The sequence below is a fragment of the Rhincodon typus genome, chromosome 11, assembly GCF_021869965.1.
Source record: "Rhincodon typus isolate 14 chromosome 11, sRhiTyp1.1, whole genome shotgun sequence".
Taxonomy (NCBI): Eukaryota; Metazoa; Chordata; class Chondrichthyes; order Orectolobiformes; family Rhincodontidae; genus Rhincodon; species Rhincodon typus.
In genome coordinates, this window is record NC_063342.1 from 69,932,910 (window position 1) to 69,960,901 (window position 27,992).

Here is a 27,992-nt window from a genome sequence, read left to right on the forward strand (position 1 = left end):
GTTGCCAACAGTCTTGTTTGTAAGCTGGATACCAGTCAGTACAAATTTTAACTAGAGTACAAATACTACGTGTCCTGTGAATCAATAGTCCAGGTCGAGTGTTAGGACACACAAAATCTTGACATGTTTTCTATTTCCCAGTGTCATCCAAGATGGCATTTTGTATCTTAGCATGTTTGTTATGTACCTTCACCGAAATAATAGTTGCCTCTTCACCAAGACATGTAAGGTAACTATGGGAATCTTCTTCAAATTCCAAACTGTACCAGGGTAATTTGCATGTTATCAATTGTGACATTACTCAAGTGTTTTTTTCGATTAAGCTGGAATGACGGTCACAAAGCAAGGCTTGCTTTTTGTTTTGATTCCTGCTCATGGATCTTTCACAGCGGAAATCAAAACAGCTTACACCAATCTACTCTGATTTTAGCCATGATCTTGGGCTTTCAACCGACAAATGTTTATGTGGCTCAAACCAATATTTAAAGATTTTGATCAATATTCACCTTCAGACATGCAGTAAGAGTGTGTGTGAAATCACCTATTTAGAAATGAGTCGAAATTCTCTTCAGAAGCCATTGCTAATGCATTTTCACATCGTTTGCTTTTTAGAGACCAGGTTTTATCTGTTAAGCCCCAGTCGGACGAGGAGATTCAATTTATCAAACAAATATTCAACCAATATGAGGTAACAGTTAGCTTTTCTTATCTGGGCATTTGTCAATGTTTTCTTACAGTTCATTAATTTTACCTCTTGCTTTGTAAGTACAGAATCCTTATACAATGTTCTTTAGAATTCCATGTGTTTGAGCAGTGTTCAAACGTAACAATTTAGACCAGATATCATCCCAGTTCCTCTTAACCAAGCCTTTCTTCCATTATCCAGCTAATGGAATTACCCTTGCTTAGTTTCATGCTATCTGATTGAAGACAGAGCCAAGTTGTATTCTGCTTTTTGTCCTGGATTTATGTCTTCCTGACCAGCAATAAACATTCTGCTTTTAACCCATCTGGTTCACTAATGCCCTTCAGGGAGGGAAACTGCCATCCTTACCTGGTCTGGCCTACATGTGACTCCAGACCCACAGCAATATGGTTGACTCTTAACTGCCCTCTGGGCAATTAGGGATGGGCAATAAATGCTGCCTAGCCAGCGATGCCCTCATCCCATGAATAAGTAAAAAAAAACAAGCCAACTGGCCATTATTTATCCCTCGACCAAAATCATTGCTGTTTCTACCTTTACATTATCCCTCACCAGTTAATCAGTTAAACCAGTTAATCTGGTAGCAATGTTCATTTTCACACCCCAAGCTATCAGAATAGCAGATTTGGTTTGATTTATTACTGTCACGTGTACCAAGGTACAGTGAGAAGTGTTGTCTGACGTGCTTTACAGGCAGATTGTACTATACAAGTGCAGTTTGTGTACAAGTGGCATTCTTGAAGCAGGTGGGGACCTCAGATCATAGCAAGGAGAGGTTAAAGATGGCTGTGAATACTTCTGCCAGCTGGTCTGCACAGGATCTGAATGCACGGCTGGGGACTCCATCTGGGCCAGTCGCTTTCTGTGGGTTCACTCTCAAGATGGCCGATCTAATGTCTGTGGTGGTGACTATGGGTACAGGTACACCCGAGGCTGATGGGATAGATGACATTGTTTCGTTGACCTTCTGTTCAAAGCGAGCGTAGAATGCACTGGGGGCGTCGGGTAAGGACATACTGTTGCCTGAGATTCTGTTCAACTTCACTTTTAATTATGAATGCTTACAAAATGTTGTTGTTTGTTGTGAGGGGAATTGAGTATGAAAGTAAGGAGGTTATCCTTCAGTTATACAGGACATTGGTGAGAATACACCTGGAGGACCGTGAAAAGTGTTAGTCACCTTATTTAAGGAAGGAATTAAACCAAAGCAATTCAGAGAAGGTTGACCAGACTAATACCTGGATTGAACGGGTTGCCTTATGAGAAAAGGTTAGGTTTGTATTCGCTGGAGTTTAGAAGATGAAGAGATGATTTAATTGAAACATTAAAGATCCTGGGGGACATTGACAGGGTGTGGAAAGGAACTGGAGGGTCACTGTTTCAAAGTGACAGGCTGGCCGTTTAAGATAGAGATAAGAGTTTCTTTTCTCACAGAGAACCGAGAGTCTTAGAAGGCAGAGATAGATAGATTCCTGATAATGAAGGAGCTGAGAGGTTATTAGGTGTAGGCGGGAATATAGAGTAATGCTACAAATGGTGGAGCAGGCTTGAAGGGACAAGTGGCCTGCTTCTGTCAAATCATATGTTTGTACTAAATCCATCTCCTCTGGTTACCAAGCCTCCTGGCTGTGGAAACCATTTCTCTTTATTTAATCTATTGAATCCCTTCCTCTTAATCTTCTCTGCTCTGAGAACAACAATCCCAAAATCTCTAGTTTCTCCACAAGTTAAAGGCTCTGACCTCTGGTACCTTCCTGGTCAACCTTTTCTAGACACCCCCTCCATTATCATCTCGTACTTTTGCACAGAACTGCAAATATTATTCCTTACTTAAGTGAAGGATGTCAAGTGTGTTGGGTGGAAATTTGCCTTGTGTATGGGTTCATTCTGATTCCAGTTCAAGACTTCTTTGCTTTTCTCGGGTGGGCAATGTCATATTATTTTTCGAACATTTTGAACTTTCCCTGAAAGTTGGCAGTAGTCGACTTCAGTCAAATCTCTCGATCCAAAGACTGGCCTAAGCAGCAGAAGATATGGATCAAGGAATTGGAAACATTTGAATTTATTAAATACATTGCTTGTAAAAAACCTCATCCCGTTAAATGGCAGGCTTTGAACTACCAGAGGAAGAGTGGACCTTGTTAACCAGCTTCAACATCACCAGTAATCACCGTGCAATCCAAATCCATTGCTGGGACTTCAGTATAAAGCCCTTAGCCACTTGTGGTGAGGCATAAAGAATATCGCAAGTTGCTGACGAGTGTCCTCCTTCCAGAGTAGATGGCAGACTAATCCACTTTAAAATCAGAAAATGAGGAAGGTATTGTTCAGTTTTGAGATTCTGCAACCACTAGACAAAGTAGGGACATTGTAATTGTGTGATGGCAATGGGTCCTAATGTCACATGTGATATAGTTACACCATCAACCACACGCACTGAAATAACGTCACTTCTGGGATCTTTCTGGTCTCTGTCAGCAAGCTATAAGACTGTACAATGTAGCCATTCAGCCTGTAGAATCTGCCCCATTGTTCATTGAGATCCCAACTGATAATCCCCAACTCCACCTTTCTGGCTTTTCCCATAACCTTACTGATTAAATATCTGTCTCTCTCAGTCTTTATTATACTTAACCCAATCTCTACAGCCCTTTGCAGTGAAGAATTTCACAAATTTATTACCCTCTAAGAGAAGAAATTCCTCTTCATCTCTGCCTTAAACGTGCAAACCCTTATGCTGAGAATTTCAGGTGAAATCACACAGTGAAGATTTGAAGACAGCATTTGGTGCATTGTATTAGGGTGGCACTTTGAAAGTGCTATGCTATCCTCCCACATAGCTGTTCTTTCCTCACAGCCCTGCAAACATCTTGTCCTGATTATATTTTCCATAAAACACCCAGTGGAATACTGGATGACTCAATATTAGGTATAAAAACCAAAAGGACTGCGGATGCTGTAAATCAGGAACAAAAACAAAGTTGCTGGAAAAGCTCAGCAGGTCTGGCAGCATCTGTGGAGGAGAAAATAGAGTTAACGTTTCGGGTCCGGTGACCCTTCCTCAGAACTGAGATCTGAGGAAGGGTCATCGGACCTGAAACGTTAACTGTTTTCTCCTCCACAGATGCTGCCAGACCTGCTGAGCTTTGCCAGCAACTTTGTTTTTGTTCAATGTTAGGTATGTTTTATTCATTGACATTGTGTTACTGTTTTAGCGAGGTGTCATGGGATATCTTTAACTTAGTATGGTGCACAAATTGTGGACAATCCCATTAAAACTAAATCCCAGGCAGACCCACTGAAAGGAGTCTTGTTCACCAGGAAGATTGGTTAAATTTTATTCTACTCTTAGCAGTGCCCAAGATCTTGCCTGAGAGACAAATGACGGTTAATTTGAGTGTAATTGTGTGGAGAATAAATTTGTTAATGTGATACAAAATGCTAATACACAATTTCATTACCTGCAGGCTGCTCTGTGGCAACCAAGCTCAGTTGATAACATCAAAATCAACAAAGAAGTCCACCTTTACTTCAATGCATCCAACGTTGAAGAGGTGAAAACTCAGCTGGCTACATCGACCATCGCGTTTAGGTATGCCAAACGCATGTTTTAATATATAATGATACAGATCGATGGAATGCAGAATTGAAAATGCTGCAAACCCTTCTGGTCCTGCAGCCAAACCGGATATGTGTGGATAGACAGTGAGTACTGGCAGGCAAACCTGATTTTTATACCCACCTAATACTCACACACCTTCCAGAAGGGGGCAGTGGATAGCAACTAGCCCTTATTGAAGTTCTTTGTGTTCCTCCTCTCCCTGAACTATTGGTGCTAAGTGCCAATTGTAGCATTCCCCCTGCTACCCCAGATGGTCTATTTCATTCACACATTCTCACTGCCCTTATGAAGTGACTCACTGAGGGGGCTCAAACTGCACATTCTACACGGCCAGCCCCTGAAATTTGATGCTTACTGCTTCTGTGTCTTTTGCTAGTTTTGTTTGGTTGATCACTTGCTTTCCAGCAAGCTCAGAATGTGTATCATTTTCAGGGTGTTGATTGAGGATGTTCTACAACTCATAACGAAACAAAAACACACAAATGTTCCTTTTACACCCCATGGCTTTTCTTCGTATTATGAGATGTATCATCCACTGGAAGAGGTAGGCATTTGTTAAATGTTTTCATTTCGTGTTTATATAAATGTATTAAGGGAAACAGAGTGCTGGAATGGGGAATGTTCATTGAAGACAGATGTAGATGATACTGTTGCTAAGTGCCCTGGTTATCTTTTGGTCCCCAGATGTTAGAAATAATGACATTATTTGAGAACTGTTTGTTTTTAATGTAACTGCCAGCTGCTTTGTTAGAACACAACACAATGTCTGACTTTCCAGTGCAGTCATGAATATTACCCACTGGAACACTTTCACATAGACTTGGTTCCTGACTAATTAGTTCCTAGCTCTTTACAGGGAATGCACCAACATTCATGTGCTATGATTGACAATAAGAATTGTTAAATATATCTATTTCCATAGGAAAAAAGGGATTTCAGATAGACAAATCTCTAAGACCTGATGATATTATAGAGTCTTAGTCGTCAAATTGCACAGCACAGAAATGGACCATTTGTTTCAACTCGTCCATGCGGCCAAATATCCTAAATTAATCTAGTCCCATTTGCCAGCATTTGGCCCATATCCTTCTAAATCCTTCCTATTCAGATACTCATCAGATGCCCTTTAAACATTGTAATTGTACCAGCCTCCACCACCTCCTCTGAAAGCTCATTCCATACATGCACCATCCTCTGCATGAAAATATTACCCTTCAGATCCCTTTTACCTTAGGTCCTTCTCACCTTAAACCTACGCTGTCTAGTTTTGGATTCCCCTGGCCTGGGGAAAAGACCTTGGCTATTCACCCTATCCATGCCTCTCATGATTTTATAAACCTCTATAAGGTCACCCCTCAGCCTCCGACTCTCCAGTGAAAATAGCCCCAGCCTATTCAGCCTCTCCCTATAGCTCAAACCCTCCAACCTTGGCAACATCCTTGTAAATATTTCCTGAACCCTTTCAAGTTTACCAACATCCTTCCTACAGCAGGGAGACCAGAACTGAATTTATTTCTCTGAGCGTTAATAGAAATGGATGAGGAAACTGCAGATATGGAGTTGCCTTTTTGAATTTGAAGACTGCAAACATCATTTTCTTATTTATGTTGGTGTAGGGGGTGGTTGGGGAGGAGAGTGGTTATATGGTAAACTACAAATTTGCCAGTTTAAGATACTTTTGGGGGAAGTTACTACATGAGTTTGTGATAGTAGGTCAGGTCTGTCCACTTTGGTTGAGTTTTTTCGCACTTTCAGGATGCATTTGATAAGGTTCCATGTGAGAGATTATTGAAAATGCAGAGAATTGAGGGAATTTTTATGAGATTGCTTGCAAGGTAGAGAGTGGAGAATTGGGATACAGGTAATATTTTCTGATAGGCCAGATATTATAAGTGGTGTTTATTGGGGTCTCAAATTTTAACAATTACAAAATATATTAACTTTGGATAATGTATCAAAGAAATTATATTTTAAGATGACACTGAGCTAATATCTTACCTGCCCCATCTCCACTGTCAGCATTCTGCAGGGACCATCCACTCCTCCATCACTCCAGCACTATCTCACTCCACCTGTGGTACTGTCCCATGCAAACACAGAAGGTGTAACACTTGCCCATTCACCTCTTCCCTGTCCAAGGTCCAAAACACACCTTCCAGGTGAAGCAGCACTTCATTTGTATCTCATTCAATCTAGTCAGCTGTATTCGCTGCCCACAACATTGTCTACTCTACGTTGGTGAGACCAAACGGGGAACGAGTGATCCTTTTGCAGAATACCTCTGCTCCATCCGTAGGAAGGGCCCTGCCTTCCCTGTTGCTTGCCATTTCAATAAACCACCGTGCTCTCCTGCTAACATTTCTGATTGGTGCTTGCTGCAGTGTTCCAACAAAATACAGCTCGAGATTTTCCCTTTGGGCACTTTGTGGCTGCTTGGATTCAATGCTGAATCCTGCAACTTCAGAGCCTGACCTCTAGGCCTTTGTCCTCCATTTTCTTACATCCTCTTTCTCCTTCAGTCCTTTCCTCCTATCTTTGCCTCCAATTGGGGGCATTTGGAGCAGCCCCCTCACAACCCAAGCCCCTCCAGGCAGGGGGACCTTCACCTTTAGAGGTATTCTCTTTTGTTCACAGTCACAGATTTTAACACAGAAATGTCCCAGCAACGACTTGTTCCTTCAAAATCGGCCCTGAACGAAAAATTAAGCCTCATTACTACCACAGAAGGTAGGTGCATTGTAAACTTTGGTTTATGAACTTATTCCAGCAGCTTTTCAACTGCAACAGGAAAAATAACTGAAGAAATTTGGAATTAATTTGTTCTCCATCAATTGATTTAATGTTGATCCTGATGACAGCAAGTAGCACCAATGGTGTAGTCTGTAAAGTTTTTTTTGAGGTAAAATCCCACTGGGGGAGCTGTGAGGGAATTGACATTGGAATTTGTGTAGTGTGTAAAATTCACACACAATTCCACCAATAGTACATCACACTGTATTCCTAATTTTTGTCTCAGCAAGTCTGTCCTTTCCCTCTGTAGACCTTTCAACCGTTCATACAGTTTCAAGCAGTCAGCTCAGTTCCACCCAGAGAGACATCTCTTCTCACACTTTCAACCAGTACGGAGGCAAATTTTGTTTTCTTAACAGGAGGTTGGCATCATTGGCTGGGCCAACATTTGTAGCACATCCTTAACTGCCCTAGAGAAGGTGGCAGTGGATTACCTGCTTGGTAAATACATCCATAGAGCTTTTAGGAGGCAGTATCCAGTGCCTGGATAGCAACTGAAATGAATCAAAATGGTTAAAGACCAGCACCTGTGATGCTGGGGATCTCAGGATGGATCATCTACTCAGTGGTGGAAGATTGCTGCAAATGCTTCAGCCTTATCTTTTGCTGAGATGTGTTGGGCTTACCCATCATGGTGGATGGGGATATTTGTGGAGCCTCCTCCTCCAGTGAGTTTTTTGATTGTCCACCACCATTCACGACTGGATGTGGCAGGACTGTTGATCTGATCCATTGGTTTTGGAATCGCTTAGCTCTGGCTATCACTTGCTCCTTCCACTGTTTGGCATTCAAGTAGTCAGTCCTGTGTTGTAGCTTCATCAGGTGGTCACTCCATTTTGTTGGTATGATAGATGCTGCCCCTGGCATGCTGTTTTACAATTTTCATTGAACCAGGTTCAATCCCCATGGATTATGGTAGAATGAGGGATATGCCAGGCCTTGTGGTTACAGATTGTGGTTTTGAGAAATTTCATTCAGACATTAGTAATATCAGTGTACTGTTTAACTTATAGTAACTTGTTACATCAGATATTGCCAAGGATAACATGAATCTAGTTTAACAAGATAAATTTATCAATCTTATACTTTCTGGTCTCCCTGTGATAGGAAAGACCCTGTTAAACTTGAAAGGGTTTAGAAAAGATTTACAAGGATGTTGCCAGGGTTGGAGTGTTTGAGCGATAAGGAGAGGCTGAAATGTCTAGGGCTATTTTCCCTGGAGTGTTGGATGCTGAGGGATCACCTTATAGACATTTATAAAATCACTGGGGGCATGGATAGGATGAATAGCCAAGATCTTTTCCCAGGGAACGTGATTCCAAAGCCAGAGGGCATAGGTTTAAGATGAGCGGGGAAAGATTTAAAAGGGACCTAAGGGGCCATCCAGAGGGTGATGCGTGTATGGAATGAGCTGCCAGAGGAAGTGGTGGAGGCTGGTACAATTACAACATTTAAAAGGCATCTGGATGGGTACATGAATAGAGGGATATGGGCCGAATGCTGGCAAGTGGGACTAGATTAATTTAGCACATCTTGTTGGCATGGACAAGTTGGACCGAAGGGTCTATTTCCGTGCTGTACAGTTGTCTGACTATAACACTGAGCTGAACTTAAACAAAACACAATCAAAAGACATTCTACCAAGAGAAGATTATAAATGTTGAATGCATCATCAGTAAATTAACATTAAAATATTCAAAATGTAAATCGTCAGAATGTAAAGAAACACAACTATTCATGAAAAGTAACGATTTTAATACCTCCTTAACCCAGAGCCTTATTCTAAAATGTTTACGCTTCTTTAATCAGTGAAGGCCTTGCAAGTGAGAGGTTGGTGCCCTTTCAGTGCCAACTCGATATAAACTCGAGCCAATCACTAGCATGCTATAATTCTGAAAGTGGTATCACCGATTTGAAAATGGAATCTCGTCAGTACTCAGGAAAGCGTTTGACAGAGTCAGGTAAAGCTGCGATCAGTAAGTATGGAATGCTGGACCAGGTCAAAGGATCAGGTAGTCGGAATGGACAGTTACCTGTGGCAGTGCTAGGTGCTAGTGGATGCTAACACTGACCCTGGTATCAGCCAGTCTTGGGATACAACATAGCTCAGAGGCTGGTGAAGCTTCTGCTGGGTTCATTTCTGAACAGCAGAATCGGTCATCAAAGGTCAGGAGCTGATGAATATCAGACACGGACCCCCACCTGATGCTGCAAATTAGTTTTAACTTGAAAACATTTAACCATATGGGGATGATGCAAAAGAAGGAAACAGATTTCAGTACAGTTACTCAGAGTCTTGAGTTCTCTGCGGAAAATACTCGGTTAAAGTCGTTACTTCCCAGTGCATGTTAAAATAGTGCTTCAGGACATTGGGAGATGGGTGGTTACTCTAAAATAACCAGGCACAGTTTAGAGTTTAAATGATCACCTTTGGATTAGATAGTGGTCTTGACCATTTATCTGTTAGACGTATCCGTCCAAACTAAACAGGGACACTAGATGGTTTTGGCTTCCATACACAAACCTTAATGGTATCTTTGACAGAAAAATGTCATTCCTTAATGGGCAGAGCACATCTGGCTGAATCTTAGTGCAAATTGGGCCAGTGTTGATTTCAGAGGAGGGTTTCCCTCTGTGAGTCCTAGCAATTTTCCTCACGCAGTATTGCACTGCTCACTTCATTCAGTATCCAAACCCAGGCCTGCATGGTGCCACTCTTAATCATAGAATCCCTACAGTGTGAAAGCAGGCCATTCAGCCCATCTAGTCTGCACTGACCCTCCGAAGAGCATCCCACCCAGACCCATGCCCCTACCCTGTCTCTGTAACCCTGCATTTCCCATGGCTAATCCACCTAACCTGCACATCCCTGGACACTACGGACAATTTATCACCACTTTGTGTTCAGGAGCAATGAAACTGATACAGACCGGTGCCTGGATCCTGGGACTTTCACAACGCAGGCACCATGTTTAAACACCAGCCGCACGCTATGTACCACACCATCAGTCTGGTCTGAAGTAGCCTCCAGGGTCAGTGCCCTGACCACGGTCTGGAGGAATGCACATCAATGCCGCAGGAAGGTGAATGGCCTTCTGTCATGGTGCGTTCCGCAACCTTCTCTCTTCTACCTCACACTGAGTCCAGTTCTGCCGTTGCACCCACCTCCCACCCAGTCCCATGGTCTACCACTCTCACTGTTGCATGTAGCATCTTCCAACAATGCCTGTCACCCAGCCAGTCCTCCCAACCTACTGAGCCTTGCTGCCCTGTGTGCTTGCTACCCACCAGCCTTCCTGGCTGCTGATGGAATAGGCCCCTGACTGACCGTAGCCCCACTCAACTGTTCATTGCTGCCTGTCTATCTGCCTGTGCTAAAATGCAAGGCCAGGTTACTGGGAGCATCCAAGTTAACCTCAGAGTGAATGCTAATAAGGCAAGCTTAAAGCCCAGAAGAAGATGCTTGTTATTCTAATGCACTTAGTCGGGTGTTAGTCTCTGCACACAAAGTAGCCTGGCAGTACTGCTGCAATGTCAGGTCTTGGAGATCTCCAAAGTGTGATATTGAAATGCTGAACTGGATTATAACTGAGCCCAAGTTGAGACATGATGATGTGGAACATGAAGTTTGAGAATAGTCGTCCCAAACACAAAACATTAACTCTGCTTTCTCTCCACAGATGCTGCCAGACCTGCTGAGCTTTTCCAGCAACTTCTGTTTTTGTTCCTGATTTACAGCATCCTCAGTTCTTTCAGTTTTTATTTTGAATGACGTGAGATTAGGTAATACTGAGATGTTACTGATTGTGTTATGGACCAAACCAAACTCCCTCAAAATATATTCAGAAGATTGTCTGACCCTAACTTTATTTTTATTTTAAACATAAGTGTAAGGTGTTGCATTCCAGATGCAATTCAAATGGTCAAACTACTCAACGTTAAGCAAAACACACTTTATTTTTACACTTCCATTAAAATACAAATAAAATAAAAATAAAATAAAAGAATTGGCTTAACTCTGACTGTATCGAAATGCAAAACAAAGCAGTAGATATATTAACAACTAATTAACTGTTCCAATATAGTAACATCCCATAAACATGCCCTTGGCAAAAGGCAAATTCAGTAAAATAGATTGTCTCACATGCAATTCTCTAGACCAGGAGAAAAATATCAGAAAACCCTGAGAGAGAGAGTAGCAGGGAGAGATGTACTGCAGCTTCCAAACCCAGATTCAAGACCTCCACAACTGCTACTGATAAAATAAAACTATAAATCCTGGTTCTGTGGGAGCTTAACCCCATCCATTCAGGCTGCTTCTATTGTTCCAACTTTAGGGAAAAAATCGTAAGGCCACAGAAGCTGTTTTCTTTATGGGTCTTGAAGTAGTTTGCTTGTCACCTCTGATCTCAACTTTTCTTCATTTAAAAAAAAAGGACAAAATACACTTTTTAAAGCCATAGTTTTGTCACAACTACAAACAGGTCCCTTATCTCTCATCTGGCTGTGAGAACCCTGGATGGAAAATCAGACCTCTACTTCTCAACGACAAGAACCTCATTTTTCTGATGTCTCCGTATTTTCCCCAAACAAACTCACCACTGCTCATGTGTTCAGGAGCTGGAAAAAACAGCATTTTCCCTCTAGACAATTCAACATCCGAACAGCATATAACTTAAGCCAGAAGTTAGTTATGAGCATATATCAGGCAGCTTACAAGGCATTTCCTCAAAAATCCTATTCAGCAATATCACTAAGCTCTCTTTCTACAAAAACCATCTTAATTCAGCCCCCTAAAACAATTCTCTGGTCCTCTGTTTTGAGATGCCCAATTGTTTCATAAATGATTTGAAAGTTTTCACCTCCATCAATTTATCTGAGAGTCCTTTTCACGTGTTGACCGCATTGTATGAAGAAAGATATCCTGCGATCTTACATTTACCTTTTAACAGTTTGGGACTGTACCCTCTTATTCATTGATATTTACTTTGTCACAATCCTGATATCCCATGTGCTTCCAAGAAAGCTTCTTCTTCAGGTTGCAAGGACCTTGCTTTACCTCATAACCCAATCAGTTTAATATTAGTTGCTATTCCCCCTCCAGTGCTCAATGGCTCCCTTTTGCTTTGGTGCCTACAGTTCTGTACAGTTTGTCCTTCAGTTTCTTTAAGCTATATTCAAATCTCCCCACTTCTGACCTTGCCTCCTTCTTAAGATCAGAAGTGAAGATGTTCGCCAATGATTGCACAATGTTCAGTACCATTCGTGACTCCTCAGATACTGAAGCAGCCAGTGTTCAAATGCAACAAGATCTGAACAATATCCAGGCTTGGGCTGACAAGTAACATTCACAGCACATAAATGCCAGGCTATGACCATCTCCAAAATAAGACAGTCTAGCTGTCACTCCTTGTTATTCAATGGTGTTTCCGTTGCTGAATCCCCCAGTATTAACATCCTAGGGGTTACCATTGACCAGAAACTCACTGGACTTGCCACATAAACACAATAGCTACAACAGCAGGTCAGAGGCTAGGAATACTGCAGGGAGTAACTCACCTCCTGACTCCCCAAAGCCTGTCCACCATCTACAAGGCACAGGTCAGGAGTGTGATGGAATACTCCTCACTTGTCTGGATGGGTGCAGCCCCAACAACACTCAAGAAGCTTGACACCATCCAGGACAAAGCAGCCCGCTTGATTGGCACTACATCCACAAGCATCCACTCCCCCCACCACCGATGCTCAGTAGCAGCAGTGTGTACTATCTACAAGGTGCACTGCAGACATTCACCAAAGATCCTCAGACAGCACCTTCCAAACCCACGACCACTTCCATCTAGAAGGACAAGGGGAGCAGATATATGGGAACACCACCCCCTGCAAGTGGCCCTGCAAGTCACTCACCATACAGAGTTGGAAATATATCGCCATTCCTTCAGTGTCGCTGGGTCAAAATCTGGAATTCCCTCCCTAATGGCATTGTGGGTCAACCCATAGCACATGGACTGCAGCGGTTCAAGAAGGCAGCTCACCACCACCTTCTCAAGGGGGCAACTAGGGACAGGCAATAAATGCTGGGCCCAGCCAGTGACTCCCACATCCCTTGAGCGAATAAAAAACATTTGAGGGCTAATATTATGCACAAATATTATGGGGTGGCTTCTAAATACACACCTTCTTAAATCAGACAATAAAGAACACTACCAATTGGATCAAGCTGAAATTATTCTTGCCAGGTTTCCAATATCTCGTGCATTCTGTTCTTAGAATTTGTGACAAGTTAGTTGAATGGAATCTATCTGTATCTCAAACATAATAATTGGTAACATACCATTGGAAAAAAGATTAACGTTACTGAAAGTGAATCCCACTCACTCCATTCAACGTACAACATCTCATTTACCTGTGCCCCATGTGATCATCCGAATTAAATTAATTCCTTGTCTTTCTGACTCGATATTATTTCCAGATTTATTTATGGATGTCACAAATTACGAAAGCATATCCATCTATCATTCAAAAAATACTTATTGGGTCATCATCTGAGAAGCGGCTAATTTATGTCCTAAAGGTAAAGGTTTACCTTGATTTTATTTGTGCCTTTTCTCGCTCCCACGTTAAAGAATGGCCAGACACTTACCCTGTTATCGCTCTTCTTTGCCAAGGTTTTCAATGGCACTGCGTCACCAAAGGGTGCATTGTGGATTGACTGTGGCATCCATGCCCGTGAATGGATAGCACCTGCCTTCTGCCAGTGGTTCTTACAATATGTGAGTTTTATCAGTCAACAGATTATATATTGTTAATGAACGCGTTCAAACGTACTATAACACATTGTCTGGAGCGGGTGGGACTTGTACCCACACAGAGGGAAATCTCCAGTAATACTTGGAATTGAATGCACTTGTTGTGCTGGACCACTGTTCTGAGGTGTACAGAACAAATCATACAAGTCATACAGCACAGAAACAGACCCTTCAGCCCAACCTGTCCATGCTGACCAGGTTTCCTAAACCGAACTAGTCCAATTTGCCTGTGTTCGGCCCATATCCCTCTAAACCCTTCCTATTTCATGTACTTGCCCAAATGTCTTTTAAATGTTGTAATTATATCTACATCTACCACTTCCTCTGGCAGTTCATTCCACATACAAAACCACCCAGTGTGTGAAAAAGTTGCCCCTCAGGTCTCTTTTAAATCTTTCTCCACTCACCTTAAAAATATGCCCTCTAGTTTTGAACTTCCCTACCCTAGGGAAAAGACCTCATGATTTTATAAATCCCTATAAGGTCACCTCTCAGCCTCCTACACTCCAGGGAAAAAATTCCCAGCCTATCCAGCCTCTCCTTATAACTCAAATCCACCAATCCCATTAATCTGCAAACTTACAGCCTCTGTAAATCTTTTCTGAACCCTCTCCAATTTAATAATATCCTTTCTAAAGCAAGGCGACCAGAACTGTACACAGTACTCCAAAAGTAGCCTCACCAATGTCCAGTATCACAACGTGACATCCCAATTTCTACACTCAGTGCTCTGACCAATGAAGGCAAATGTACCAAATGCCTTTTTTACCACCCTGTCTACCTGTGACACCACTTTCGAGGAACTATGTACCTGAACCTCTAGGTCTCTCTGTTCAGCAACAATCCTCAGGGTCTTATCATTAATTGTATAAGTCCTGTCCTGGTTTGTATTACCAAAACGCGATACCTCACAATAATCTAAGTTAAACTCCACCTGCCACTCCTCAGCCCATTGGCCCATCAGATCAAAATCCTGTTGTACTCTTCTTCACTGTCCACTAGACCCACCAATTTTGGTATCATCTGCGAACTTACTAACCATACCTCCTACATTCATATCCAAATCGTTTTATGTAAATGACAAACAACAGTGGACCCAGCACTGGGAACACAGGCCTCCAGTCTGTACAACAACCCTCCACCACCCTCTGTCTCCTACCATCAAGCCAATTTTGTACTCAATTTGGGAAGCTCTCCCTGAATTCCATGTGATCTAACTTTACTAATTTGTCTACCATGTGAAAAGTGAGACCAGTATGCATTATTCACAAGGTTTCTCCTTCTGGCCCAGAGGTATGGGGACTACCCTGAACTGTAATAAACAGACTATATACAAAAATAAAACAATTTTTAGATTTATATACAAACACAGGCCTGTTATTCCCCCACCACAACTCAGTAAAAACAGAGTCTCTATGAATTACAAATTAATCTCCAGACAACTGCTGCGAGAAACTCTGGGGAAAACCCATTAAAAATTCAGATTTTAAAAAAAAGTTGTACTACTTTTGTTTACTGCTGATGCCCTGTTTGACTGACAGCAAACAAAAAATCCAGCAGAGAATGAAGAGTTCGCTCCCTTTTCAAACGGCATGGAAAGGTGGTGTGTGACAGTTATGGTGGCCAATGGCAAAGACGTGGAGACAGGGCAATTAGAGGCAGGAAGTCAGGAGATACCACCTCCAGGAATATACCCCACTGCAGTAGGAACCCCTACAATTTACTGAGTGCAGAGTAAAGCCAATAACACAAAGACAGTCACTGGTTGAGCTGCTGGTATTCTTGGTCACATTCCTGCGTGTTCTTGAGCAGCCAATGAACCCTCCGATGTAGGTATAAATGCTTCATGGCTCCTTAAGATCCCACAACTTGTTGAAATTGTGCAGTTAAAGAGGTAGCGTACGTGGGGAGAGAATCTTGGGTGGCATTTGCTAAGATATTGGGGCCACTTCTTCTAAGAATGCTCAGCAGCTGTAAGGTGAGGAACATGTTGTTGGGAACACATTTGGGAGCCAGCAGCTCTTTACTAGACCATCAATACAGACATTTATTGGTTTTGTCTGATCAATTTTTAATTTTGCTTGTAAATTTAGACCTTTAGCATTCTCCCTGTTTGTAAGGTACAGTCTTCGCAGACTCCGACTAACAGGCTGAGTCAGTGATCCATCGAAACAAACAGCACAGGAAGAGGCCATTCATTCTCTCATCCCTGTGATAGCTCTTTGAAAGACTCATTTCTTCTTTTAATGTGCTGTGGCAAGCAAATAGAGTCATACAGCACAGAAACAGGGACTTTGCCCCAACTAATCCATGCTGACCAGGTTTTCTAAACTGAATTAGTCCCATTTGCCTGTGTTTAGCCCCAATCCCTCTAAATCTTTCCTACACACATGCCTGTCCAAATAGCATTTAAATGTTGTAATTGTACCCACTCTACCACTTCTTCTTTCAGCTAGTTCTATATACACACCACCCTCTGTATGAAAAAAGTTGCCCCTCAAGTCCCTTTTAAATCCTTCCCCTCTCACCTTGAACCTATGCCCTATAGTTCTGGACTCCTCTACCCTGAGGGAAAGGCTATTCACCCTATCTACGCCTCTCATGATTTTGTAAACCTATATACGGTCACCCCAGTCGACATTCCATGGGAAACATTAAGTATTTGTGAGGGCAGAGACAGATAGATTCATGAATAACAAGGGAGTCAATGGTCATCAGGGTCAAACGTGTGAATAGAACACAGTATTGATGCTCCTCTAATCCTGCCTTGCAAAGCTCCTCAGACTTGATAAAAAAAAGATAAATTCAAAGCTATTTTACCACACAAAAGGTTCTGAGAATGTGGAATACACTATCTCGGAAGAAAATAGATGTGAATCGACAGGGATTTTCAAAATGTAAACATTTACCTGGAAATATGGGATATTGATGTGGAATTAAAACAAGCTTATATGGTTAGCGAATCAGTTAAATTAATTGAATGGCGTATGGAAAATTGCATACAATTCTATCACAGCCTATATTCCTCGCAGATTGTAAATATATGGAAATTCTAGCCATACATATATAGTGTCTCTAGTTTCAGTTAATGGTCATTTGGGTACGTAACAAAAGTTAAAGCATTGGATCTGTCATGTTTTAGCTTGTCGATACAAAGAACACGGTAATCACTAACATTCTGAAATCATTCGAAATATATGTTCTCCCTGTCTGGAACGTTGATGGCTATAAGTACACATGGACAACTGTAAGTTTTTGAGTTCATTGTTACCTTTAGATTTAATGTGATAACTGCATTTGGAGTAACTCTGTGGAGAGAAAAACACATGAACATTTTTCTCATAATTGTGTCATCTTAAATCTACATACAGTTCTGATAAGGATGAGGGGAGTGTTTAAAAAAACCTACCAGTGAATGGTGTTTTGACCAGGTGAGGAGGAATTCACAGCTCCCCTCTTTTTGAACCCCTTCTCAGTCAGTTGCAACATTTTTTTTAACATGTATCCTTCAGACTTTAATTAAACTTAGTTATCCAGATCAAAAATGAAGGAAAGCCAATTCCAAGGCTTTCTTGAATGAAAAAATGGAGCTTTATTACTTGACTAACAAGAAACATGCAGCACAAAGGTAACTGTAGTAATTGTAATGATTATAGGGTTCAATCTCTTTTACTGGGTCTTTTAAGTCAAAAATAAATTGAAACAAATAAAAATCTGCTCAGCGAGCCACCTAACAAAAGATCATCAATCTGTGACATTAGTTCTGTTTCTCTCTCTACAGAGGAAACCTGATCTGCATCATTTACAGCATTTTATGATTTTATTTCAGCATCCCCAGCATTTTACCTTTGCTATCGAAAACTGCCCAGGATTGGTTTTCCTCTGGAAAATAAATATTGAAGGAACATAACTGGCAATATGTTTGCGAGGCCTTTGATGTTGTGATTGAATTCCTATGGATTCATTATTAGAGAAGAATACCCTCTTAAGTTTAACGACATCCTTCCTATAGAAGAGTAACAGAATTGTACGCAGTATTCTAATAGTGGCCTCACTAATGTCCTGTATGGCCGCAACATGATCTCCCAACTCCTATATTCAATGCGCTGACCAACGAAGGCAAGTGTGCCAAATGCCTTCTTCACCACTCTGTCTACCTGAGACTCCACTTTCAAGGAAATATGCACCTGCATCCCTAGGTCTCCTTGTTTGGTAACTCTCCCCAGGGCCCTACTATTAACTGTATAAGTCCTGCCCTGGTTTGCTTTACCACAGTGCAGCACCTTACATTTATCTAAATTAAACTCCATCTGCCACTCTTCAGCCCATTGGCCCATCTGATCAAGATCCTGTTGTACCCTAAGATAACCTTCTTCATTGTCCGCTACACCATCAATTTTGGTGTCATCTGCAAACTTACTAACTATGGCATATCCTTTTTTCCCTGTCTGTATGTGTGTAAGAGGGAATTTATAATTGGATTAGAGTTTTAATTAGTAATATTACACGCTGACAGTTTACCTAAAGCTGCTTGTAACAAACTGTAATTCTGTTGCTAAGTACAGATTCCTGGTCTGTGCTTTCTGCCAACCTGGGAATGAAAGTCAGGTAAATTGGGGAATTTCATACTTGTTTTAAAAACTCTTCCTTGTTGTCATGACTGCAGTCATTTTGAAAATGGTGGCTTGATTTCCAGGGCACCTCTCCAGTGAGTCATGACAGTGGGAATCTGCTTCTCTGTAGTATCAGGCATTTTATAAAATCCAATGTCAAAGACAAAGATTCCTTTGCCAGATAGATGTTTACCAGATCAACATAGGTGTGCTCCATTTCTTTTTGATGCCATCATGGGATGTGGACATCATTGGCTCAGCGCTTATTGTTCACGGGACAGCTCAGAAGCAGCACGTTGCTGTGCATCTGGAGTCACATGCATGCCAGACCAGAAAAAGACAGCAGATGGGAATGTGATGGTCTAGTGGCATTATGACTAGACTATTAATCTAGAGACCCTGGTAATGTTTCGGGAACCCAGGTTTGAATCCTGCCACATCAGATGATGGAATTTGATTTCAATAAATATCTGGAATTAGGAATCTAACGATGACCATGAAGTGATTGTCAAAAAAACCCATCTGGTTCATTAATGCCCTTTAGGGAGGGAAACTGCCATCCTTACCTGGTCTGGCCTGAATGTGACTGCAGACCCACAGCAATGTGGTTGACTCTTAAATGCCCTCTGGGCAATAAGGGATGGGCAATAAATGCTGCCTGGGCAGTGACACCCTCATCCCTGTGAATGAATTAAACAAAAAACAATTCCTTCCCTAAAGGGACAATCGTGAACCAGATAGTTTTTTACAACAATGGTTGCCATTCGGCTAGTTTTTAACTCCAGATTTTTATTCAAATTTCACCATTAGCCAAGATAGGAACCATTTGAACCCACGTCCCCAGAACATTCACCTGGGTTCTGGATTACCAGTCCAATGACATTACCACTACACCATTGCCTCCACTGAGGTTAAGTTAAAACAAAATCCCCTATCTTGGACTTGTACATTGGTGACGCCACTTTTGGATGCAGAGTTCTGGTTGCCCTGCTATGGAAAGAATATTATTACATTGGAGAAGGTGCAGAAAAGATTTACCAGGATATTGCCAGGATTGGACGATTTGAGCTATAAGCAGAGACTGGATAGGCTGGGACTTTTTCACTGGACCGTAGGAGGTTGAGGGGTGACCTTATAGAGGTTTATAAAATCATGAGAGGTATAGTTAAGGTGAATAGCAAACATCTTTTCCCTAGGATGGGGAAGCTCAAAACCAGAGGGTATAGTCTCAAGGTGAAAGGAGAAAGATTTATAAGGGACTTGAGGGGCAACTTTTTCACACAGAAGGTGGTGCATATGTGGAATGAACTGTCAGAGGAAGTGGTAAATACAGGTACAGTTACAACATTTAAATGACATTTGGATGGGTACATGGATAGGAAATGTTTAGAGGGATATGGGCCAAATGCTGGCAAATGGGACTACTTTAGTTTGGGAAACTTGGTCGGCATGGACAAGTTGGACCAAAGGGTCCGTTTCCATGCTGTGTGACTCTATAATGAAACTAAATGTTGTGAATTGAATATTTCAGGACCGCTTCTGGAGGAAGAACCTGTCCAAACATAAGGGAGGTCATTGTGTAGGGACAGATCTAAACCGGAACTGGGATGCAAACTGGTGTGGTGAGATATTTAAATATTTCAAAGCACAAAGCTGAATCCAACAGCACTTCTTCTCACTTTTACTTTGAGTAATTTGTTTCCACTTTCACAAGAATTAAAGTAACAATGCTATGAAGTCCTTGTAGTCTGTTTCAGGTGTCTGTGTATTCTGCTGCTTGAAGTGGTAAGTGGGACCACTATCAGTGTTCCTACAACAAAGTCGTAAGGAGACAATTTTCCACCCAGTCAGGTATGATTAAAACCAGCCTCAACATGCCAAAACAACAGATTTTATTATTGAAATGTGGTAGAGAAATAACCAGCAATCAATCAAAATACTCAGGAAGTTTTAAATTCACTGTACAGGAGATTGACTTTACTATCGATGAGAATTGGAATGAGCAGCTCCCAATCTCTGGGACAATTGTCACTTCTGACGTAGAGCAACAGGATATAGAATCATGAATAGTGGTCGCAGAGTGCAAGCAGCAAATCTTTTTTTCTAAGAAAACACTTGCTGGAGACACAAAAATGACTTCTTCATATAAAGGAGGGGAAGCACCAGTCTTGCACTGGATACTGAAGATGATGCTTAATTGGCAGCTTTGATGTTATTGATAATTGATGATTGCACTTTGCAGAATACCGAACATGGGGGGAAAAAAACTTGGGGTCGGGGAAGAGTGAAAATAAAGCCATATTTTGTCCGAAACTCTCAGCACTGAGCAAGAAATCTCCATTTCTTGTCTTTGCAATCCCTCAAGTGGCTTTGCTTGGTTTCAAACAGACATCGCCACTGACTTAGGGCGAATGAATCAGTGATCCAAAAGCTTGTGTTCAAATCTACTGATATATCCGATGATCTGGTCCAACAGTTTACTTGATCAGGATTCATTTGTGAACCGAGGTGTTAATAAGTGGTTAGTTTGTGCCAGCCTAGTTTGGTGTGCCCATAGTTGTAAAGGACACAACTCTAGGCACTACAGCAGTACCACCAACGCTGCCTATGCAAGACGATGCGAATCCACTGGGAAGAAAGTTGCACCAACACCTCGACAAGGCCGACATCCCCAGCATTGAGGCACTGCCCACCCTTGATGGGCTGTGATGGGCTGAGCACGTCGACCGCACGACCAACACGAGACTCCCAGCTCTGAAACAAACAGGGGAGCCCCAGGTGGACAGAGGAAGCGCTTCAGTGATACCCTTAAGGCCTCACTGGCAAAGTGCAGCATTCCCACAGACACCTGGGAATCACTGGCCCAAGACCATCTGAGCTGGCGGAGGAGCATCCGGGATAGTGTCTCGAGACTTACCATTGGGGAAAAGCGGAAGCCAGGCAAAAACAGTGAAAGGAGCGCGTTGCCACACCGACGTCCAACCCACCCCTTCCATTGACCACCTTCTGCTCCAAGTGTAACAGAGCCTGCAGTAGCCACGTCAATCAGTACAGCCCCCTATAGACTCACCCTGAGAGTGAAAGAGAGTCATCCTCATCTGTGAGGGACCGCCAAAGAGAGGACTGAATGAAACCCTGAGCCACAAAGACAAGAAATGGCAGAAATAAATAGTGAAGAGAATATTGGGAGAGAAGGAGGTAAGCAAGAGAGAGAGTGTGTAGTGCTGAGAGAAATAATGACACAAAGTATAATACAGGAAGTTATAACAGAATTAATTACCAGAAGGAGAAACCAAATAGATGCTCAGAAAAAAATCAGAAAATAAAAAGGAACAGAAATAAGTATGGAGAGAATATAATCAAACTGTTCCTTTGGCTGAACAGTTACTATTCCAGCGTAGATCACAGTAATTTTTTATTCATTCATGGAATGTGGGAGCCATTGGCTGGGCCCAGCATTTATTATCTGTCCCTAGTTGCCCTTGAGAAGGTGGGGGTGAGCTGCCTTCTTAAGCCGCTGCAGTCCACCTGCTGTAGGTTTACCCACAATGCCATTAGGGAGGGTATTCCAGGATTTTGATCCAGAGACACTGAACGAACGATGATATATTTCCATTTCAGGATGGTGAGTAGCTTGGAGGGGAACTTGCAGCTTATGTAGCACCCTCCGGGAGAATTGCATGGGAAATTGAATGTTTCTGCGGATTGGTTCTCTTTGCATGGAACCTATCAAGAAAAATTGGAGACTTTGGATGATTCTGATGAAATTAAGTAAAATAATTACATGGGAAACAGTAAAGTATTAGATGTGCAGTCTACCTCCTAGGTAACTATTAAACTGACTCAATATTTACATCACACACTGCTAAAAACACCTCCTCCAGACCACTTACATGTCCCAGACCCCGACCTGATACCTTCGGGACTATATTCGTCCCTGGGGATTTGCCATCCATCCCTTGCCCCAGGACCTGACAGCCCTTGTGCCCAGGACCTACACTCCCCCAGTCCACCCCACACCTCAACACATCCAGACCCCTGAACCACCCAACCTGCCACGGCCATATTCTCCCCTCCAACTTGCTGTCATTGCTGGAGAAACTCAGCAGGTCTGTGGGAGAGGGAAACAGAGTTAATGTTTCAAGTCCAATGACCCTTCTTCAGAACTGAAAAATCCAAAATATGTTGGCTATGAAGAAGGGTCACTGGCCAGCAAATCCACTAGAGAAACTCTGGCATATAGCCATTTGTTTTTGTGTATGAAATTCACACCCTCAAAACATTCAGCGATACTCAGTAGAGCTCATTCCCCTGATGTTCAAGAATGCACAATATCATAAAATGCCCAGCAATCTGCAATACCAACCGAATTAACACATGAAAATCGATCCAATATTTTCATAAAACAATAAACATCTCACACAAGAATTTTCTTATCACACTATATATTAAACAGCAAACGTCTGCAACTGGTGCAGAAATCTCTATACACTGTCCTACATTAATGAGCATTTTTAATGTTAAAAAGAATTCTGTGACTAAACTGTATCCTGTGCTCATTTTGTCTATTCCCATGTACAGGTCCTGGGGCATCAAGTGACCCATGCAGTGAAACATACTGTGGACGTTACCCAGAGTCTGAACCAGAGGTGAAAGCTGTAGCTGCCTTCATCAGGAAGAGATCAAATCACATCATAAGCTACATTTCAATACATTCATACTCTCAAATGGTTATGTTTCCATACTCCTACAAATTGTCTAGATCTAAGGATCATGATGAACTGGTAAGAGATTTACTCAAATATCCACACGATATTGGATACATGTGGGCACACATGAAACTGCAGTCTAATTGTGTAAAACTGCGTGGGTGAACTAATATCCAGAATCTCTCTGTTCTATAGAATTATGTCGCATGGAAGGCAGTCACTGCTGTCCGGTCAGTGCATGGCACCAGCTACAGTTACGGAAACTCAGCAAAAGCGATCTGTGAGTATGGCTGAGAGATTGTGAGATTGTGTGTTGAGGAAATCAGTTTGCAGAGCGGATATTATGGCAGTCAGGTCATTAAAAGTCCTTTGAGACAACAATTGGATTCCCACACAAAATGATACAGCACAGAGAGAAGCTGTTTGGCCCATCGGGCCTGTGATGGCTCTTTGGGGCAGTTACCCAATTAGTCTCACTCCTCTTGCCCTTTACCCACAAACGTTATAGCCACTTCAGGTTCCAATATCTCTTCTGGATGCTCGCACCACTCTTTCAAGTATCCTCGAGTGACAATTTACTGTAAAAACTTTTCCTCATGTCACCTCTGGGATCTTTTGCCAGTTGCCTTAAACACATTGGGGTAGAAATTCATCTCAAATGGGTGCCACAAAACAGGCACTATTAGAACAGCCATCTGTTATATGTAGCTCCTGCTGTTCGGTGAAAATCAGGTGCTGTGCAGAAAACGCTGACCGAGGAAGAAAATATGCACCTTTTGCCTAAAACAAAGAACTGTGGATACTGGAGATCTGGTATTCACCTTTACCCAGTTTAGAGTTTTGGCATTGCTTTTCGAAGCAACAGTAATTGTGTGCAAGAAAACATAGCGAGGAAACTGTTTAAAATCTCCAACAGAATGAACCCTTCCAGAGTAAATCTCTTACTTGAACCTGAACATTTCATTAATGTCTGAACTCTATCATTGTTTTATCGCAGAGGGAACAGAAAATCAGATCGTAATTATCGATCATTTAAATGACAAAAGACAGAAAAACTTCAGATTTACAATGATTATATCTGTTAATAACCTTAGAAAACTGAAGTTTGCAAGGATTTCATCGATTGCTATCCATTGAAAAAATAAATTGTGACTATTTATTACTTGAAGTGGATGTACTGTATTTTTGCTTTCAAGAGAAAAACATTAAATTCAAGTGCAAGTCCAACAGAAACTGGCAAGTTTTCTAATGGAAGAATAAATCTACCAGATTGCAACTTTTCCATCATAAGTCGTGCTAAGTAGCTAGAGACACAGGCAGTGCTGATGTCTATCCAGTCTTGTTGGAGAATCTTTGCTCTTCCTGCTCTCAGTGTTAGATCCAGACACCACCCCCCCCCCACCCTAAGGATCTATCCTTGGCCCCTCCTCTTATTTCTCATTTACATGCTGCCCCTGGAAAACATTACATCATGTTACACATATACACCGAGAACCTCCACGTTGACCTCACCCCAACCTCTTCATTGTCTGATTTCTCAAATTGCCAGTTGCAATATTCCCTTTCCGGTTGAGCAGGAATTTCCTCCAGCTACATAGGACTGAGGCTGAAGACATTGTCTTCGATCAGTGCCACAAACTCTCTTCCCTAACCCATCGAATCTTCCCTCCAAACCCCCACCTCAGCAATTTCCTGAGGCATCCATGCCTTCACTCCTTCTTTGTTTGACTACTCCAACATGTTCTTGGCTACATAAACTGTTGACTGTATCCCAACTCCAACTCCAGAGTCAGTATTGATATGTTTGTAGTTAGTTAGAGTCAGCGGTGATCTGTAACTAGTTACAGAGTTGGTGTTGATATGTGTGGTTAGTTACAGAGTCAAGTCTTGACATATGTAATTAGTTACAGAATCAGGGTGATCTACGTAGTTAGATGCAGAGTCAGCATTAACGTTTTTAGTTAGTTACTTGGTGATCTCTGTAGTTAGCTGTCCAGTGCATGATATAATCACAATCATCAGTGATTGACATAGCTATTTGTGTTTTGCCCTTTGACTTGACCTATCAATATTTCTTTGATTTTATGCTTCCATCTACACTAATTTCTATACTACCAATCATCTTGTCATCGACAAACTTGGATATATGGTTCTTTATTTTATTATCTATAAGTACAGTAAGGATCATTGTGGGATACCACTAGTCACTTTCGTCCAATTTGAATACATATTCATTATTGCTAGTCCATGTTTTCTACTGACTAACCAATCTCCTAAATCAATATTTTGCCGTCGATTCCATGTGCCCCTTGTTAACATTTTCTGAAGAAGGGTCTCGACACGAAACGTCAGCTTTCCTGCTCCTCTGATTCTGCTTGACCTGCTGTGTTCATCCAGCTCTACACCGTGTTATCTCTGCCTCTTGTTAATGTTGTTTACATGTAGCTTTGAATGCCTCCAGATGTCAATATAAACTACATCCTTTGGCATTCCCATCTGCTAATTTAGCTGCTTCCTCAAAAAATTCAATTCCGTTTGTTAGACATGACTACTCTTCACAAACCCCTGCTGGCTTGCATGAGGTTCAGTGACTGAGAGAGGCATAGAAAGTCAAATATTGACTTCATGTTCATACACTTGCACTGCTATTAGAAAACACTGGACAGGCAAGGAGAAGCTAGAGTATAAACCAATCCTCCCATCTGTCAAATAACAGAAAAGGTCAATCATAAAGCCTTCATTGGTGCTGTAGCTAAGCTTGGTCGATTCGACCCAGGCCTGGAGTTGAAGTTACGATTTGTACAGCTAAACAGCTCACTGGATTAATGTATTGACTTGTCACATGATCCTCTCTTTTGGAATAGTGTTTAAATAACGATGGCTAGCAAATCAAAATAGATTCCTAAATCTCCCTCTCATTATTGTTGCAGATTTATCCAGTGGATGTTCAGATGACTGGGCTTATGATTTGGGCATCAAATATTCCTTTACCTTTGAACTTCGCGACACTGGGACATATGGCTTTTTACTTCCACCTTCCTTCATAAAACCAACTTGTGAAGAAGCTACGGCTGCTGTGAGCGAAATTCTACACCATATTGTCCAAAGGATTTGAACAAATTCATCTCTACTCAACAGTATCAATAGAAATGTTTAGTTACAACTACAATGATGTTCTATGTATATTACTAGCTGCCCATTTGCGTGGGATAACTTATAGGCTACACCCTATAATTCTAAGGTATTGACTTCATAAATTGAATTATCCAATTATTTGAACAGATAGAAATGTGGAATTTAATACTTACAATTTGAATTAAGTAAGTTTCAATTAAGAGTTTACTGTATCTGATTTGGAACAATTTTGAAATCTAGAATTGACTTATACATATGAAAATATGCATACATTTGAAAAACAACAGAGATTATGCCAAATCAAAGAAGACAAATCTAAAATTAACATCTAGAGTATATTATATTAAAAGATGGTAAAGTTGCCCTGGTATTTTCAGATTATAGGGCTGTTCTCTCATTAGAGACGTTGGTGAGGCCTCTTTTGGAACACTCTGTCCAGTTCTGGTCGCCCTGTTATAGGAAGGATATTATTAAGCTGGAGAGGCTTTAGAAGAGATTTATCAGGATGTTGCCAGGAATGGAGGATTTGAGTTATAGGAAGAGGCTGGGACTTTCTTTACTGGAGCATTGGACGTTGAGGGGTGACCTTACAGAGGTTCATAAAATCATGACGGGTATAGATAAGATGAATGGCAGGTGTCTTTTCCCTAGGTTGGGGGATTACAAGTTAAGGGGGCATATTTTTAAGGTGAGAGGTGAAAGATTTAAGAAGGACATGAGGGGCAACTTTTTTTTTATACAGAGAGTGGTTCATGTGTGGAATGAATAAGAAATGGGCCAAATGCAGGCAGTGGGACTAGTTTATTTTGGGTATGGAATGGTTGGACCGAAGGGTCTGTTTCCATGCTATATGCTCTAGAGAGAGATGACTGGTGGTGGTTTAACCTGAGAGTCACCACATTTCAGGTGAGGGGAAAGGTTGAGAGGGAGAGTCCTCCATTGTAACCTCAGCTGCTGCAGGAATTGAACCCACACTGTTAGCATCACAAAACCAGTCTTCCAGCCAAATGGAGCTAATCAACCCACATTTTATTATACAATGGACTAATCATAGAGATATGAAGTGATTTCATGATAATATTGGATATGGTCTGACTGAAACTTCAACCAGCAGTAGCCGTTTGATTAACAAGCAAAGCCCTGGTCCAGGAAGAAGTTGGAAAGACGGCCCTCAGCCTCCTGTCCAGTTCCTCAGAAGCAACTACTTGAAAGGAAAACTCATATTTAGATATAAGGTTAAGGCAGCTTTCTATGAGGGAAGTCGACCAGGCTCAAAGCAAGCTACAATTTGATGGGCCTGACCAAAAGAAAGTAATGCAGAAAGATGCAACTACATATTTTCTATTATTTTCTTCAATATCAAGGAATAACTAAAGTTAGGTTGACGTCAGATGTGGTTTGAAATAAATGTTACCCTATGTCCACTTACTGACTGAAAGGCAAGGTCTGGCCTTGGTTCATTGAAGTGTTAACAATCTACAGTTTCTGTTGATTGGAAAATGTGTTCTAAACTGTGCAAGGATCAAGACATTCAACGGATGTAGGAGGAGGGGCTTTCACAGATGTATCCCCAAGTTACACCATTGTACTTACTCGACAACAAAAGTA

The 27,992-nt window shown here is 41.7% G+C and overlaps 1 protein-coding gene and 1 long non-coding RNA gene across 3 annotated transcripts in view; one reads left to right on the forward strand and one right to left on the reverse strand.

The window, feature by feature from the left end:
• The window catches only part of LOC125484383, a 72,998-nt gene that overhangs the window by 30,335 nt on the left and 14,671 nt on the right, over window positions 1-27,992 (reverse strand). The gene's annotated exons all lie outside the window — the stretch shown is intronic.
• On the forward strand, window positions 116-26,847 carry cpb2 (carboxypeptidase B2 (plasma)). 2 transcript variants are annotated; one of them, XM_020517007.2, is made up of 11 exons: window positions 116-229; window positions 613-688; window positions 4,174-4,298; window positions 4,761-4,872; window positions 13,591-13,692; window positions 13,787-13,891; window positions 17,070-17,174; window positions 20,072-20,162; window positions 23,122-23,324; window positions 23,445-23,529; window positions 26,180-26,847. In XM_020517007.2, the coding sequence occupies exons 1-11, from the start codon at window positions 153-155 to the stop codon at window positions 26,362-26,364; spliced, it is 1,266 nt and encodes a 421-aa protein (XP_020372596.2). In that variant the 5' UTR covers window positions 116-152; the 3' UTR covers window positions 26,365-26,847. The 2 variants fall into 2 exon arrangements, with proteins under 2 accessions (XP_020372596.2, XP_048458858.1); XM_048602901.1 differs by lacking the exon at window positions 17,070-17,174.